This window comes from Pyricularia oryzae, chromosome 4 (assembly GCF_000002495.2).
Source record: "Pyricularia oryzae 70-15 chromosome 4, whole genome shotgun sequence".
Lineage (NCBI taxonomy): Eukaryota > Fungi > Ascomycota > Sordariomycetes > Magnaporthales > Pyriculariaceae > Pyricularia > Pyricularia oryzae.
Genome location: NC_017851.1, coordinates 3,478,001 through 3,490,108, shown reverse-complemented (window position 1 = coordinate 3,490,108; position 12,108 = coordinate 3,478,001). Strand labels below are relative to the sequence as shown.

Here is a 12,108-nt window from a genome sequence, read left to right as displayed (position 1 = left end):
AAAGACATGGAGCTTGACCAGAGATGCGGATACACGATGCCAACGAAGCACGTTAGCTGTCTAGACCAAAAGGAACTTTTGTGCAGGTTCCTTTTGGGTAAGGGATAATTACGATCTTTCTTTCTTCTTCTTTTATCTTCTTTCTCCTTCCGCTGTCTTTTCAGGGTCCATGGCTCACATTGAGCGGGGGTTTACGTAGGGAACGTTTGCTGTGCGAGATGTGTTGGTACTGAGTAGCGTCGATCAAGAGTTTTCTTCTAGACTAGGTGCGCAAAGCAATTTATCACATGGTACTTTGTACGAAGCAACATTTGGTACAACAGTTTAACCATTCACTGGGTACCTGCCTGCATAGTCTACTCTGTACTGTATGTATGATTCCATCATGTTGGTTATCGGTCAGGGCTTTTCTCCTCGTCTTGCAAAATGACAACCTAACTTAGTTAATTACTTCGTAGGTTCCATTGCGAAGAAATCAGGGTCAGGTTCCTGTTCGGTGGAGAGGTCGGGTGGATAAACGGACTGGAACAGGTGTGACGTCCACTGCATGGATAGTGCGGCGCAGTGCAACCCCTTGGCCCTTCTGGAAAAAGTTCTCGAAGTCTTCTCGAATGAATCGGTCTAATTTCGTTTCCCAAACCCCCCCGGCTGCGGTCCATTATGCACCAGCAGCAACCCGCCATTGTGGCCAACCAACTCTGTCTTTGCTGTCGTATTTTCTGTCAACCCGGCATAAATATTTCATGATCCTTTTTAGAAGTGCAGCATTTCTATTCGTAGTGCCAGTCAAAGTGGGTGCTTCAAACAACAAATAACGGCTTTTTTGCTTCTTGCCACTCTTTTGCTTTGTACTAGGCGGGGAGGGCGATGTGGTTACAGTATTGTACTGTATGACTGGCAAATGCAGCTCCCCTTCATGGTATCATATGAAATAATATCCGAGCTCGTTTTCTTTGGTTTGCAACCCACACCCCTACCGATGAATTCTTGACTGAGAAGAGGTGGTTGTGCATTGGCCAAGCGCGGGCTTCCGTCCCTCCGTCCACACGTCCGTGTCCGCGACGAGATGATGACACAAGGTGGACACATGGCACTAGGTAGATGAACTTTGCTTTGCGAGCGGAAGGATGATGCGGATTTGACAGGACTCGCTGCACATGCGGACGGACACATAGACAGGAGACAGATAGATGCAAGCAAAGCACAAACGCCGCACGCACACGTGCGCACGGAACAAAACAATTCAAGGTCCATAACAAAGTAGGTAAGGTAGGTAAGGTACCTGCCTACCTACCTACGTAGGTACCGTTCGTGCCCCTGTCCCTATTCAAGGTCCGAGCGTCCTTCTGGAAACCGTGGAAAATAATTTTGATGACAAGGCTGGTGGAAAATGGATCTGCAACTGGTCGGAGCGTTGTACATGGGTAACGCACGTCAACCTCTACGAGACACCATCTCGCGAATCTGCAACTGAACGCTTTGCTACATTGTATCTGAGGTGAAAGGGAAAGGCAGGTAGCCTGACGGCATCTCTCGCGCGTATACGCTGTGTTAGCCAAGCGGTCAACGGACATTGTGCTGTCTACGAGCACGGAAAACGTCGAAGAGGCAATAAACAAGAATTAGAAGATAACCAAAGCCCCAGGGGGACGGAGATGGGGAGGCAACGGGGAGATAAAGAAAATAGAATTCCCAGGGGTCAAGACTAAGTAAACATTAGACTGCCTTTGGTGGTTCGGCGGGGTCCGGCTGCTTGCTTGCTCGTTTGCAGTTGTAAACACGACTAAATTAACAGCAAACGAAGGGGTTACTCTAATCGGTTCATAATCTCGGAAGCGTCACGCCGCCGCAATCGCTAAAAGCCTCCGAGCCCGTTGCAACATTGGATCTGTTAACTATGAGATATCTGTTCTCGGGGACTTGCGGCGTCATTACGTGGGACATGAATTGGATCAATGACCCAAGGTACAGGCACCTGGTCAATGTTGAACTAAAGGTAGACAGACACCTAGGTTGTTCTGTGATCCGTATCAGATCTTGGGGGTGCATGGTATGAAGATGATGTTTTGGACGGCTTGGCCCGTATGGTCAGAAGTGCTTCTTGATTGCCTACCTAAATACCTGGCTGCAGCCTCAACTCGGGACACTCGGTCAAACTGTCGCTGCAAAATGGCAGTAGTTCCTTTAAAATCTTCTCGGGTGCTGAAGTTTACAAAATTAAAATTTGAACTTTGACAAGTTGGTCTTGGAGCCCCACATATTCCTTCGTTCCTGTCGTTTGCTGTACTGTAAGGGGTACGCAGTAGATATTTGAGGAAGTCGCCTGCCAAACCAGGGTAGGTAGGTACCTACCCGGGAACGTAGGTAGTCTAAATCAAGAAATTACGAAAATTGAGGACACAGAAACTGCCAAAAACAAAAAAAAAAACCAGCAGCGTTGAAAGCGCTAGAATAGTATCAATGAAGCAAATGACCAGGGTAGCGATCCGTATCTCTTCCGATCGTTGTCTGTGTGCTCTTCAGCAAAAAGAAGCACGGGCACTGGTGAATCCTGAAATGTTGCATTGTCCATCGATTCGCCGGCGCGGGACACTAAGACTGCAAGTCCCGAGTTGACCTGAGCCACCCCAGGCAGGGCCAGGCAGGACCCCCCTGTACGTGTTCCAGACTAGCGCCCAATTAGGACTAGCCCCCCTACTCTTGGCACCTATCGATGCTGTTCATTTTTCTGCCATTATTTTTGGATCGATCCATCCCCTTGGAGCAGGAGGTGCCTTCAAAAAATCCATCTGCATCAAACTGTTTACCTACCTCACCCTCCAACCATACCCAAACGTTGGTGCCTCTCAACCTTTGTGTGGATCTCACTTCATCCTCAGTGAATCCATACCGCCCGGCGACAACCTCAACTCAAGTCTGCCTCGAGTTACTATCATCCTGGGTTTGAGGCAAACCATCAATCCGATTTACCTGGGTACGGTACGTGTTCGCTTTTGACCCAACCGCGTTCTCTTTTTTCTCTCTCGTTTCATTGCAGTACCTCCATCTGGGAACTTAGAGACAGCATTCAAATCTAGAGCTCAATTTCTGCAGCTACCGTCTACTTTGAATGCCGCTTTTTCAGGTCGCTTGGATAGAGCTTGAGGTTGCTTGTAAACGTGATTAATGGCCCTGGATCGAGGTCACAAGCTCTGCTCTGTTCCAACACACACAATATTTTACTGCATCTTGAAGACAGAGAATGTCAAGTTGACCAGTCTGGCGCATACTATACAGGCAACGACCCCATCCAGAACCCAGCCTCTTTCAGCAGAATCCTGTCTCGATCGATCAAGTGGCCCCGTGCCCATCTCTTTAAAGCTTGCGCAAACACCGATCGAAAAGGACTTGGGATCTTCATCCTGGGCCAGTGCTGCGCGGACGACGGGAGAGGCCTTCTTGCTTTAGCCGCGTGGTCTAGACGGTAGTAACAAGGACGCCGCGCTGAAGCATAGTCTGGCTATAGACGTGCAATTTTGAGGAAGCACGAAAACACTACAAGGGCGGTTGTCAAAATCCGAACCTCGCGTGCGGCCTTCTACGAGATATCGATCAAAGGGCAACCTCGATCCGGCCAGACGCATCATAATATTGCCCGCTCCCGACTTGGCTTTTACATCGTCGAAGTGGTATCGAGCTTGTCAGTGGCCCAAGCTCCTCAGGGGCAACGAGAGTATATCAATATCTCTCCCATATATTTCCGCCCTGGTAAGTCTGCGTACAATTGCCGTTATTGGTTTTGATGATATTTGGCAAGCCTGAAAATGAGACACTGCTGTGCAAGAGTGTTCTTTTCTGCAGCTGTTGCACTTGTCTGATGTAGTTAGACTCGGGAGGAAATACCCGGGATTTCGTACTAATATGTGTGCATTCTTAGGCAAGCAAAGCCTCGATTGCTTACTTTCGGTCTGTGCTGTCGACCCGTGCATCTTGAAGCCCTGAGTTCGCACCACCGGGACCATGATCATGGATGCTCCCGTTACTAGCAGCGACATCCCAGGCTTGAGCAGCCTGGTAGATCAGAGAGTCACGCCTTCCCCCGTACCCTCCATGCATCTACCAGCGCCAGTACCTACCCCTCCACATGGCCACCAAGAGCCCTTGCAGCTCCAACCGCTTCAGCAATATCATCAGCTGTCCCAAATGCCGGTTGACCGCGCCGACTCACCACACGGATCAGAGCATTCTCGGTACTCTGCACCACCAATGAACGGTAGCGGCATGGACAACAGCCGCCCATATGGTTCGCCTTCAGCCATGCATGCCCCATTACATATCTCGCCACCGACAAGCTTGCCCCTGGGCTCAAACATCTCATTACCTGCTATACAGCAGCCGATTCTGGCACCCGCTCCTCCTGCAATGATGTCCGTCTACCCGCCAGTCAATCAGCCGCCACCCCCTGTGAAGGCTTATCCCTGCAGCACTTGCGGAAAAGGATTCGCACGGCGCAGTGATCTTGCTCGTCACGGTAAGCCCTCTCGGCATCCGAACGCTCCGTCGGTGGTCTCTGTGCTAACTTGAAACCAAAGAGCGCATCCACAGCGGCATCAGGCCGCATGTTTGCGACCACCCTGGTTGTGGAAAACAGTTTATTCAGAGATCTGCTTTGACGGTTCACATGCGTGTTCACACCGGCGAAAAGCCTCACATGTGTGAACGTTGCGGCAAGGTAAGCTCAAATAGAAGCCAAACGACGGGGTGGTGATCAGATTGCATGACTAGGCAGTGCTGACAGAACATTACTACTCTAGCCATTCAGCGACTCGAGCTCTCTGGCCAGGCACAGGCGTATTCACTCAGGAAAACGTCCGTATAAGTGCCCGTACGCTAATTGCCAGAAAACCTTCACCCGACGTACGACCCTGACGAGGCATCAGAACCACCACACTGGCACGATAGAAGAAGCGGCTCTGGCGACCCGGGAGGCATTATCTCGGGATCCTAATACAACGGCACGACTGACGCCTGGTGCACACCATCGGTCGGATGGAGAGGCCGTCGTCACCTCCAACCACGCATCGCCTCTTACGACGCCGTCTCCTGCACACCGCACTCACTCGATGTCCCCATCCAACGAGTTGGCCGGAATCCACACCCTGCAAACCCAATATCCGAACAGCTCTCTCCCGAGCCATCTCCGAAGCGACGTCCACATTGCTAGCCCTACATCGACTACCTCCTCTGGATACAACGGCAATCGCCCCACGTCACACCCGAGCGGCTATGGGCCGCCCTCGGTCCTGGAGCCCAGTATCGAGACCCGTCCAGGTCCTGGCAGTGCGAGTGGCAGCCCTCATATGGGCAGTGTAGGCTGGCAGTCTCCGTCCCATGCGGGCTCTCCCTCACACAGTGCAAGTGGCTTTGTCTATCCGGACCCCGAGGCTTATCCTGGTCACGCCGGCCTATCAGGAAACTTGGGATCTCTGTTTTACGGCAGTGCTGTTAACTCTACACGAGCTGGAAGCTCTGAACCAGGCCAAGGGGGCGATTACCCCAAGCCAAGGACCAGTGAACTATGGGCATCTGCGCAGTGAGATAGAATTGGAAACTGCCACCATCAACAGTCCCAGGAACGTCTCGGACCTCATCCAACATCTTGCTGTGGTAGCATCTTTCTGAGGCTACGTGTTCCAGCGCTTCATTTTTTCCGTGCCGAAAATCAGGATATTCCCATCCAGCTGTGGTGTGCCGCAAATCCGTGTTGTTAACATGCATGGAAACTTTGCAGACGCTGCATCAGCTCTCGTCTTGGGATGCCATCTGATGATGAACAACCTATTCCCCCGATTTTCCGGGCTTATTCCCCATCGAACCCTTATGATTGGTCTTCTTTACTTTCCCCTGCGCCACCACAAGGTGCCTAATATTGGGTCACAAATATACCCGCGATGTCCTATTCTTTGCGCTCGTTTGCTTATCATTTGTTGCAGTCGATATACTCCAACCACATCTCCTTTTCTCTCTCCTTTGTCAAGAATGAAACAGGTTTATAGAACGGGATCGGTGGACTTTGCAGACGGGATAAAATTGGGGGCACATGCCATCTTCTATGAAGCCCGTTGGCTTCGGTGTTAAGGATTGCACTTTTATTATTATTCAGTGTTATTATCACCTGCTCCTCCTCTTGTTTTTTTTTATGCAAACTCTTCCCCCAAAAAAAAATGTACAGCTGAGTTGGTCATGCATGGAGCTTAAGGGGGGGGGGGGCAGGAATGGGATCTGTATTTTTTTGCTCCCTCCGACGTCGAGTGGTGGGTTGTTTACTACTATTTATCAATTAACTCGTGGCAAGAAGGGGAGGCGAGCAAGCCACACTATAATAGCACAAGCTTTTACTATGCGAGTCACGTGTGCCGAGAGAAGTTTATGACAGTCACGCTAAGTTCTGCATCACGACACTAGTGATCAGCCAGATTTCCTCAAAACGTGGACTCTTTGGTCCAGGCACCGCCGGTTGTTCCTTTGATGTCAGCCGTTGGTCTCGTGGCTGGGAGACATGCGTCCTTGATCAGACCATTTTTCACCCCTGATATTGCTTGAGGGGCTGAAGTAGGTGCGTCATCAGAAGTCGTGCAAGCGAGGTGATTTTATGATTACTATTCAACGGCAAGTCTCACACTAGGGAACCTGGCATCAGCAATGCAAGTCTCCGCACGCATGCAAGGGTTTCTTGATATACGATTTATGTGATTGGGGCGTTTACTCTAGATTAAAAAAAAAAAAGATCTGGACGAGCGCCGCAAACATGATACGGGGGGGTTCGATGTTTTTTCTCGACGGATGGAGTCTGTTCATCGGCAACAGCTGCAGTACACAACTGGTGAGAGTCGGCGTTTCACCGACGGGCCCCAAGGAGGCTTTCTTGGCCGGCTTTTCTGCACGGCAAGGTTCTATCGCCCAAGTCTAATCATGTCGGACCCATCCTCACCTGGTCCGATATCTTGGGGGATTCTCTTTTTCTTCTTGTTTCTTTCTTTCCTGCTTTTGGTTGTCGGGCTTAGGTCAAAATGTCATTGACATATGCCTCCTCCTCCTCCTCCCGCCTGGGCAGTGCAGTCTTTTTGTGTCAGCCAAGTATCACAATGGCCACTTTCAAGGTCGACATATACTCTGACACGGCATGTCCTTGGTGTTATGTGGGTAACAAGTCGTTGGAATCAGCCATTGCCGACTTCACCGGCCAACACCCAGAAGCATCGTTTGAGCTAGTCTGGCACCCATTCTTTGTGTTTCCAAACGTCAAGGGATCAAGTGAGTTAACACAAAAAATGCCGCTCTTTAATGCCCGATCCCCCGCCCAAAAGGCCCGGACTACTAGGTGGGATGCTCACAAATAGCACTCTTGGTCCGTGAGGAAAATTAATAGCGTACACATACCGGGAGATCTACACCAGGGCCCACGGACCGGCCCGTGCGGCTGATTTCTTTCGACGTCTCGAGGTCGCAGGCGCCCCGCTGGGCATCTCGTTTGACTGGCACGGCAGGACGGGCGACATGGCTGCGTCCCACAAGCTACTCCTCTGGGCCTCGGAGATGAGTAGCGGCAGCGGCCACCAGGACGGCGCCGCATCGCTAGGGCTGGAGGAGGATCTGTACCCGTCGCCGCCCGGGTCACCAAGAGTAGCAGCAATTGACGACGACGACGGCCGCCGGACGCCGCTGAGGAGGCTGATCATGGCCCTCTACTCCGGCGTGTTTGAGCAGGGCCGCAACATATCAGACAGGGGGTTCCTCGCTTCAGCAGCCGTGGACGCGGGCCTCGCGAGGGACCAGGGGCAGGCGCTCCGGTGGCTGGATGCTGCCGAGGCGAACGACATACTGGCGGAGCGCACGGCGGCGATCCCGGACGAGATCTCGGCGGTGCCGTGCTTTGTAGTTCAGGACAAGTTCCAGGTGGGAGGGGCGCAGCCGCCCGATGTGTTTTTACAGGTCTTCGAGAGGATACAACGTGAACACATGTCTTCGTTGGTGGGGTCATGATGGGAGGAAAGGACAGCGAAAAGTAAAAGCTCTCCTATTTCCCCCAAAAGCGACCATAGACGTCATTAGTTAGCGTTACATGCGAAGCGACATTTGAGCAAGAAAATGGTATTCAAGCACAAAGTACAGAGCCTCGGTATAGACACGAATTGTTGCATTATAGTCCTTTGAGGGTATCTAGTTTTTGATAAAAAAGGGGAAAAAAAGAAGAAAAAAAAAACAGAACGCTTCAAATGCAATCACCCAAACCCAACCCAGCCCGAACGATGATTTCCTGTGTAACCAACCCATGGTGTATGTACTTTTGTTAATCCCAGCCTCCGTAACGCCTATGTGTGATATTTCTGCAATCTGTGTAGATATAGAGCAGTGCACTCAGTCTCACGTGAACGAGAAAAAAAACAAAAAAAAAAACCACAAACAACAAAAAAGCCTACACAATTCGTCTCAGTTTCATCCAGCCAACCAGATCATCTACTTCTTGATGTGGTCGAAATTCTTGAGCAGCCCAGCCATGTGAACATTTGTCATCTTCTTGATGTTGACGGCCCTCTTCTTGTTCTTCTTGGTGTCCTTGGCGACGGCGTGAACCTTGAGTTGGGGGTCGTCGCTGGTGGGCTTTTGGCCGGCAGCGGCCAGCTTGCGCACAATATCCTCGAGGGGCGGCACCTCGACGCGGTGCCACATGAGCTTGAACTCGGCATCGACATCATGGTGCAGCGACGGGTCGTCGATCCACACTGTCCTGGCAACACCGTCCTTCTTGGTCCGTACGACGAGCAGCTTGTGAGCCTTCTCGAGCTTGGTGATGGTCTCGTCGCAGCTGGGCCAGCCGTCCTTGAGATCCTTGACGCTGACGCCCTGCGCCGTTTTGCGCTCGCTGAGGTACCTGAGGAGCGACGTCTCGTCCTTGACTCCCGGGATGATGGGCAAATGCTCGTACTTGCCCGTCTTCCAGGCATTCTCCGGGTCTGCCGCCTCGGCCTTGGGATCGCGGATAAAGTTAACCTTTGTGTGGGCCTTGAGCGTCTCGACGACGGCCCGCTTGAAGTTGTCGTCGCGTCGGTGCAGGTTGACGTGGCCGAGGACATCATCGAGCGACTTCGGCTTGCCGTGCTCCTTGAGGTTGTCGACAATGTAGATGATGTTGGATCCCAGCTCCGTTCCGTAGCCCGTCTGCGCCGGTTGCGAGAAGATGGTGGCCGTGGTCTCGCGCTTGATCTTTTTCGGCGTCGAGCCCGAGCCATCGTTACCTGGCGCCGCAGATGTTGTCGATGTTACCGACGGTGATGGAGAGGGCGGCGGTCGCTTGAGGCTGTTGGGTTTTGAGGCACCGCTCAGTTTGGATGCCGCGCCTGCAAGGCTCGCGGCCATGGCCTTTTGCTGGCGCTCTAGAAACGACGACATTGTTGCGGCTGAATGTTTTTTTGTTTTTTTTCTGTGTGTCTATCTGCCCTCGTGGGCACCCGAGCCGACTGTTGTGCGATGTGCCCGATTGAAAATATGCGGTAGCGGTGATGGTCGACGTCGGGTTCAACCGCGGGCGAGAAAGGGGGAAAAAGTTGGCATGGAATGATCGAAGGAATAGGCAGCAGAATGAGTCGCTGTTAGATCGGGACTGGAGGGTGTGTGGAGAGTGACGTTCCAGATTGAGAAATATTATGTAAACGAGGATGGAATCGGTCGCTTTGCAGCTGTGCGTTATTGTGACACAGCGTTGCCGATTTTTGGCGATGATCGGATTCAAGACAATTGATTGATCGATCTGAATCAGGAAGCAGCCAAATTGTCAGCAGAGGAGTGATTTCTCGACTCTTTTTCTTTCTTTCTTTTTTCTCAAACAGAGAGAGAGAGAGCAACGACAAAGATGGTAGAGGGAACTAGACCTAGAACTAGACTAGACTGTCTGTGTTAAGCAAATGCTGTTTTGTTTGTTAGGTGTTTGTCCTGCTCTTGCAGATTGAAGGCTACACAAGCGAGCGAGCTACTTGTTTATTATTGTTCAATCACCTGCTTTTGCACAAAATCGATTCTGTTCAATGACTAACCTCCTGCTGCTGTCCAAGTAACCCAAAGCAAGCTCCAAGGTCACTGACTGCATATGCAAACCGTATGCACCCTTCCGGAGAACACGTTCCCTTACTGTCCACATTAGAACTTCGGCTCTACTGCAAGTCTGTTAAGGTAAGTCTGGGTCTATTAAAAAATCGCTATCTTTTCAAGGGCGGTATCTCGACTCGCTCAAAAACCCCGTCTCGGAAGGTTGGTGCGACAAAAACAATGGCAAGCCACACCAATCCACATCTCAAATCAGGCGGTTGCGCCATACCTAGTCACATCTTTTTTTCTTTCTTTTTCTGGCAGGCATCCTTTCATGACATTGGAAGAGACCATACATTTCAAGGTAGGCCTGGGAGGAGACCCAGAAAGAGACCCAGAAAGAGACCCAGAATGAGACCCGAGAAGAGACCGTACACGTCAAGGTAAAAACAAAAACATGCAAGGTCTGTAAAGCGCAACCGCACAAGCTTTATATTGTCCTGCATCGTCACGGTCTTTAATCCGCCTCATCGCGCATTTAACTATATTCTGTAAACAACAAAAGCAAGCCAACCTAAGCGGAGGCTGTTTGCTGCTGCTGCTGCTGCAGGTACTGGTAGGCGGCGTAGGCGGCGAGACCACCGATGAGGATAACTGCGTACAGCCCAATGCCCATGCCCGAAGCGGCGCCCGTTTGGGCCTGTGGTGCCAGAGAGCCCGAGTTGTGTGTCTTAGGTGTAGGGTCGCCAGCCTGATGGAAGGGAAAAATTTGTCCCGGGTTAGCAAAAGAAAAATCATAAACTATGCAGTACATACTGCGTAGGAGGGGTAAAGAAGAGGGAGGGGCGCGCATGGAAGACTGAGCAAAAACGAAAATAGAGAATTGAACAAAACATACCTTGCGCTCGAGCTTGCCAACGAGTAGAGTGTCTAGTGTCTCGCGGGCCTCGTCGCTGTGGCCGACATCCTCGAAAGCCTCCGTCGCATCCTGACCGCCTACATCCAGCATGACCTCCTCGCCACCACTGTGGAAATAGTTGTTAGTTTTCTCGTTTTCGTCTTGGGTCAGAAGTCTTTGCCCTCATTATGTAGATCGCAATGCTGTTCGAGGGTTGAAAGGCGTTGCTTACGGGTGCTCGTCGACAAACTTGGTGGCATCGTAGACCTTGTCGTGGATCACCATGAAGAGGTCCTTCTTGGTGTTGTGCTCAGCAACATCCTGGTACGTGAACGTCTTCTCGGCCATTTTGTCTGTATTTTTTTTTTCTTCTTTTTTTTTGGCTTGTCGCGTCTAGGCTTATTTGGGGTCTCTTTTGGATCGCTTCCACTGGTGAAGACGGAATGGTTTGTGCGAGGCTTTTGCTCGTAGAGATTTTAGTTTGGCTGGCTGGGTAAGGACGTCCGACAATACCGGGTGTGAGATGGGACCGGAGTTAGATAGGATTGGACAGTTGGCACAAGTAAGTCCGACCTATTGTAGAAAAGAAGGTTTAGCTTCTGGTACGTCGGATTCGGAGTAGAACAGACCCCCGTTTCGGTGCCCGCCAGAACGAGAGATTACATGTGGAAATTCCATGTCCACTTCTTTAAACCCCCCGTCGCGGTCCTGCTGGAAATCAGGCCGATGGGATTGGCCCATTCTCTCTCGGGTGAGGTGGGTAAAACTGGGACAGGGTATCTTCACCTACCGCGTAGCAGGCTACCCTGCCCCGACTGCCCAACCCGGCTTGTACCTTTCTGCTCCCGATTCCAGACAAAGTCTCATCCGGAGAGCGGGATTAACGACATACTGTAATCAAGTTAATATCTGCGCTAGGTAGCCTAGCATCGGAGTGGTCATTTGTTGCGTCTATCATTTACCCCCGCAGCCTGCATAATCCGGTCCTCAGTACCAAACTGCCCGTCAAACAAAAGACCCACGCATCCTATCTTTCCTGCTACTGCCTGCGGCATAGGTACAGGTTACACTCCGAAAACCCGGGGCTGAGCTTGCATTGAGATTTGGCAAAGTACAAAAAAAAAAAAAAAATCAGGGCAGCTCCGTAC

At 51.2% G+C, this 12,108-nt stretch overlaps 5 protein-coding genes across 5 annotated transcripts; 3 read left to right on the top strand and 2 right to left on the bottom strand.

Annotated features, from left to right (window-relative positions):
* Nucleotides 1-6: 6 nt before the first annotated feature.
* MGG_17178 (uncharacterized protein) lies at nucleotides 7-1,596 on the top strand (the record flags this gene model as incomplete). Its single annotated transcript, XM_003717005.1, has 5 exons — nucleotides 7-97; nucleotides 356-368; nucleotides 459-531; nucleotides 758-791; nucleotides 1,303-1,596. The coding sequence occupies 5 exons, from the start codon at nucleotides 7-9 to the stop codon at nucleotides 1,500-1,502; spliced, it is 411 nt and encodes a 136-aa protein (XP_003717053.1). The 3' UTR covers nucleotides 1,503-1,596.
* A 1,173-nt stretch (nucleotides 1,597-2,769) lies between these two features.
* MGG_06507 (zinc finger protein 58) lies at nucleotides 2,770-6,385 on the top strand. The gene is made up of 5 exons (XM_003717004.1): nucleotides 2,770-2,979; nucleotides 3,277-3,747; nucleotides 3,917-4,510; nucleotides 4,572-4,711; nucleotides 4,794-6,385. The coding sequence occupies exons 3-5, from the start codon at nucleotides 4,000-4,002 to the stop codon at nucleotides 5,574-5,576; spliced, it is 1,434 nt and encodes a 477-aa protein (XP_003717052.1). The 5' UTR covers nucleotides 2,770-2,979; nucleotides 3,277-3,747; nucleotides 3,917-3,999; the 3' UTR covers nucleotides 5,577-6,385.
* A 208-nt stretch (nucleotides 6,386-6,593) lies between these two features.
* Nucleotides 6,594-8,280, top strand: MGG_06508 (thioredoxin). Its single transcript, XM_003717003.1, has 2 exons — nucleotides 6,594-7,293; nucleotides 7,409-8,280. The coding sequence occupies exons 1-2, from the start codon at nucleotides 7,050-7,052 to the stop codon at nucleotides 8,020-8,022; spliced, it is 858 nt and encodes a 285-aa protein (XP_003717051.1). The 5' UTR covers nucleotides 6,594-7,049; the 3' UTR covers nucleotides 8,023-8,280.
* MGG_06509 (transcription initiation factor IIE subunit beta) lies at nucleotides 8,065-9,843 on the bottom strand. The gene has a single exon (XM_003717002.1). It carries the CDS (start codon nucleotides 9,427-9,429, stop codon nucleotides 8,497-8,499), a length of 933 nt encoding a protein of 310 aa, XP_003717050.1. The 5' UTR covers nucleotides 9,430-9,843; the 3' UTR covers nucleotides 8,065-8,496.
* Nucleotides 9,844-10,121: 278 nt separating this feature from the next.
* On the bottom strand, nucleotides 10,122-11,592 carry MGG_06510 (cytochrome b5). Its single transcript, XM_003717001.1, has 3 exons — nucleotides 11,193-11,592; nucleotides 10,961-11,087; nucleotides 10,122-10,813 (listed from the first exon to the last, which is right to left on the bottom strand). The coding sequence occupies exons 1-3, from the start codon at nucleotides 11,306-11,308 to the stop codon at nucleotides 10,637-10,639; spliced, it is 420 nt and encodes a 139-aa protein (XP_003717049.1). The 5' UTR covers nucleotides 11,309-11,592; the 3' UTR covers nucleotides 10,122-10,636.
* Nucleotides 11,593-12,108: the final 516 nt, after the last annotated feature.

Coding starts and splice junctions, on each gene's coding strand:
- MGG_06507 (XM_003717004.1), top strand. CDS start 4,000: ATGATCATGGATGCTCCCGTTACTAGCAGCGACATCCCAGGCTTGAGC. Junction 4,511..4,571: donor CAGTGATCTTGCTCGTCACG/GTAAGCCCTCTC, acceptor TTGAAACCAAAG/AGCGCATCCACAGCGGCATC. Junction 4,712..4,793: donor TGTGTGAACGTTGCGGCAAG/GTAAGCTCAAAT, acceptor TTACTACTCTAG/CCATTCAGCGACTCGAGCTC.
- MGG_06508 (XM_003717003.1), top strand. CDS start 7,050: ATGTCATTGACATATGCCTCCTCCTCCTCCTCCCGCCTGGGCAGTGCA. Junction 7,294..7,408: donor TCCAAACGTCAAGGGATCAA/GTGAGTTAACAC, acceptor GAAAATTAATAG/CGTACACATACCGGGAGATC.
- MGG_06509 (XM_003717002.1), bottom strand. CDS start 9,429: ATGTCGTCGTTTCTAGAGCGCCAGCAAAAGGCCATGGCCGCGAGCCTT.
- MGG_06510 (XM_003717001.1), bottom strand. CDS start 11,308: ATGGCCGAGAAGACGTTCACGTACCAGGATGTTGCTGAGCACAACACC. Junction 11,088..11,192: donor AAGTTTGTCGACGAGCACCC/GTAAGCAACGCC, acceptor CTATTTCCACAG/TGGTGGCGAGGAGGTCATGC. Junction 10,814..10,960: donor TTGGCAAGCTCGAGCGCAAG/GTATGTTTTGTT, acceptor CCCTTCCATCAG/GCTGGCGACCCTACACCTAA.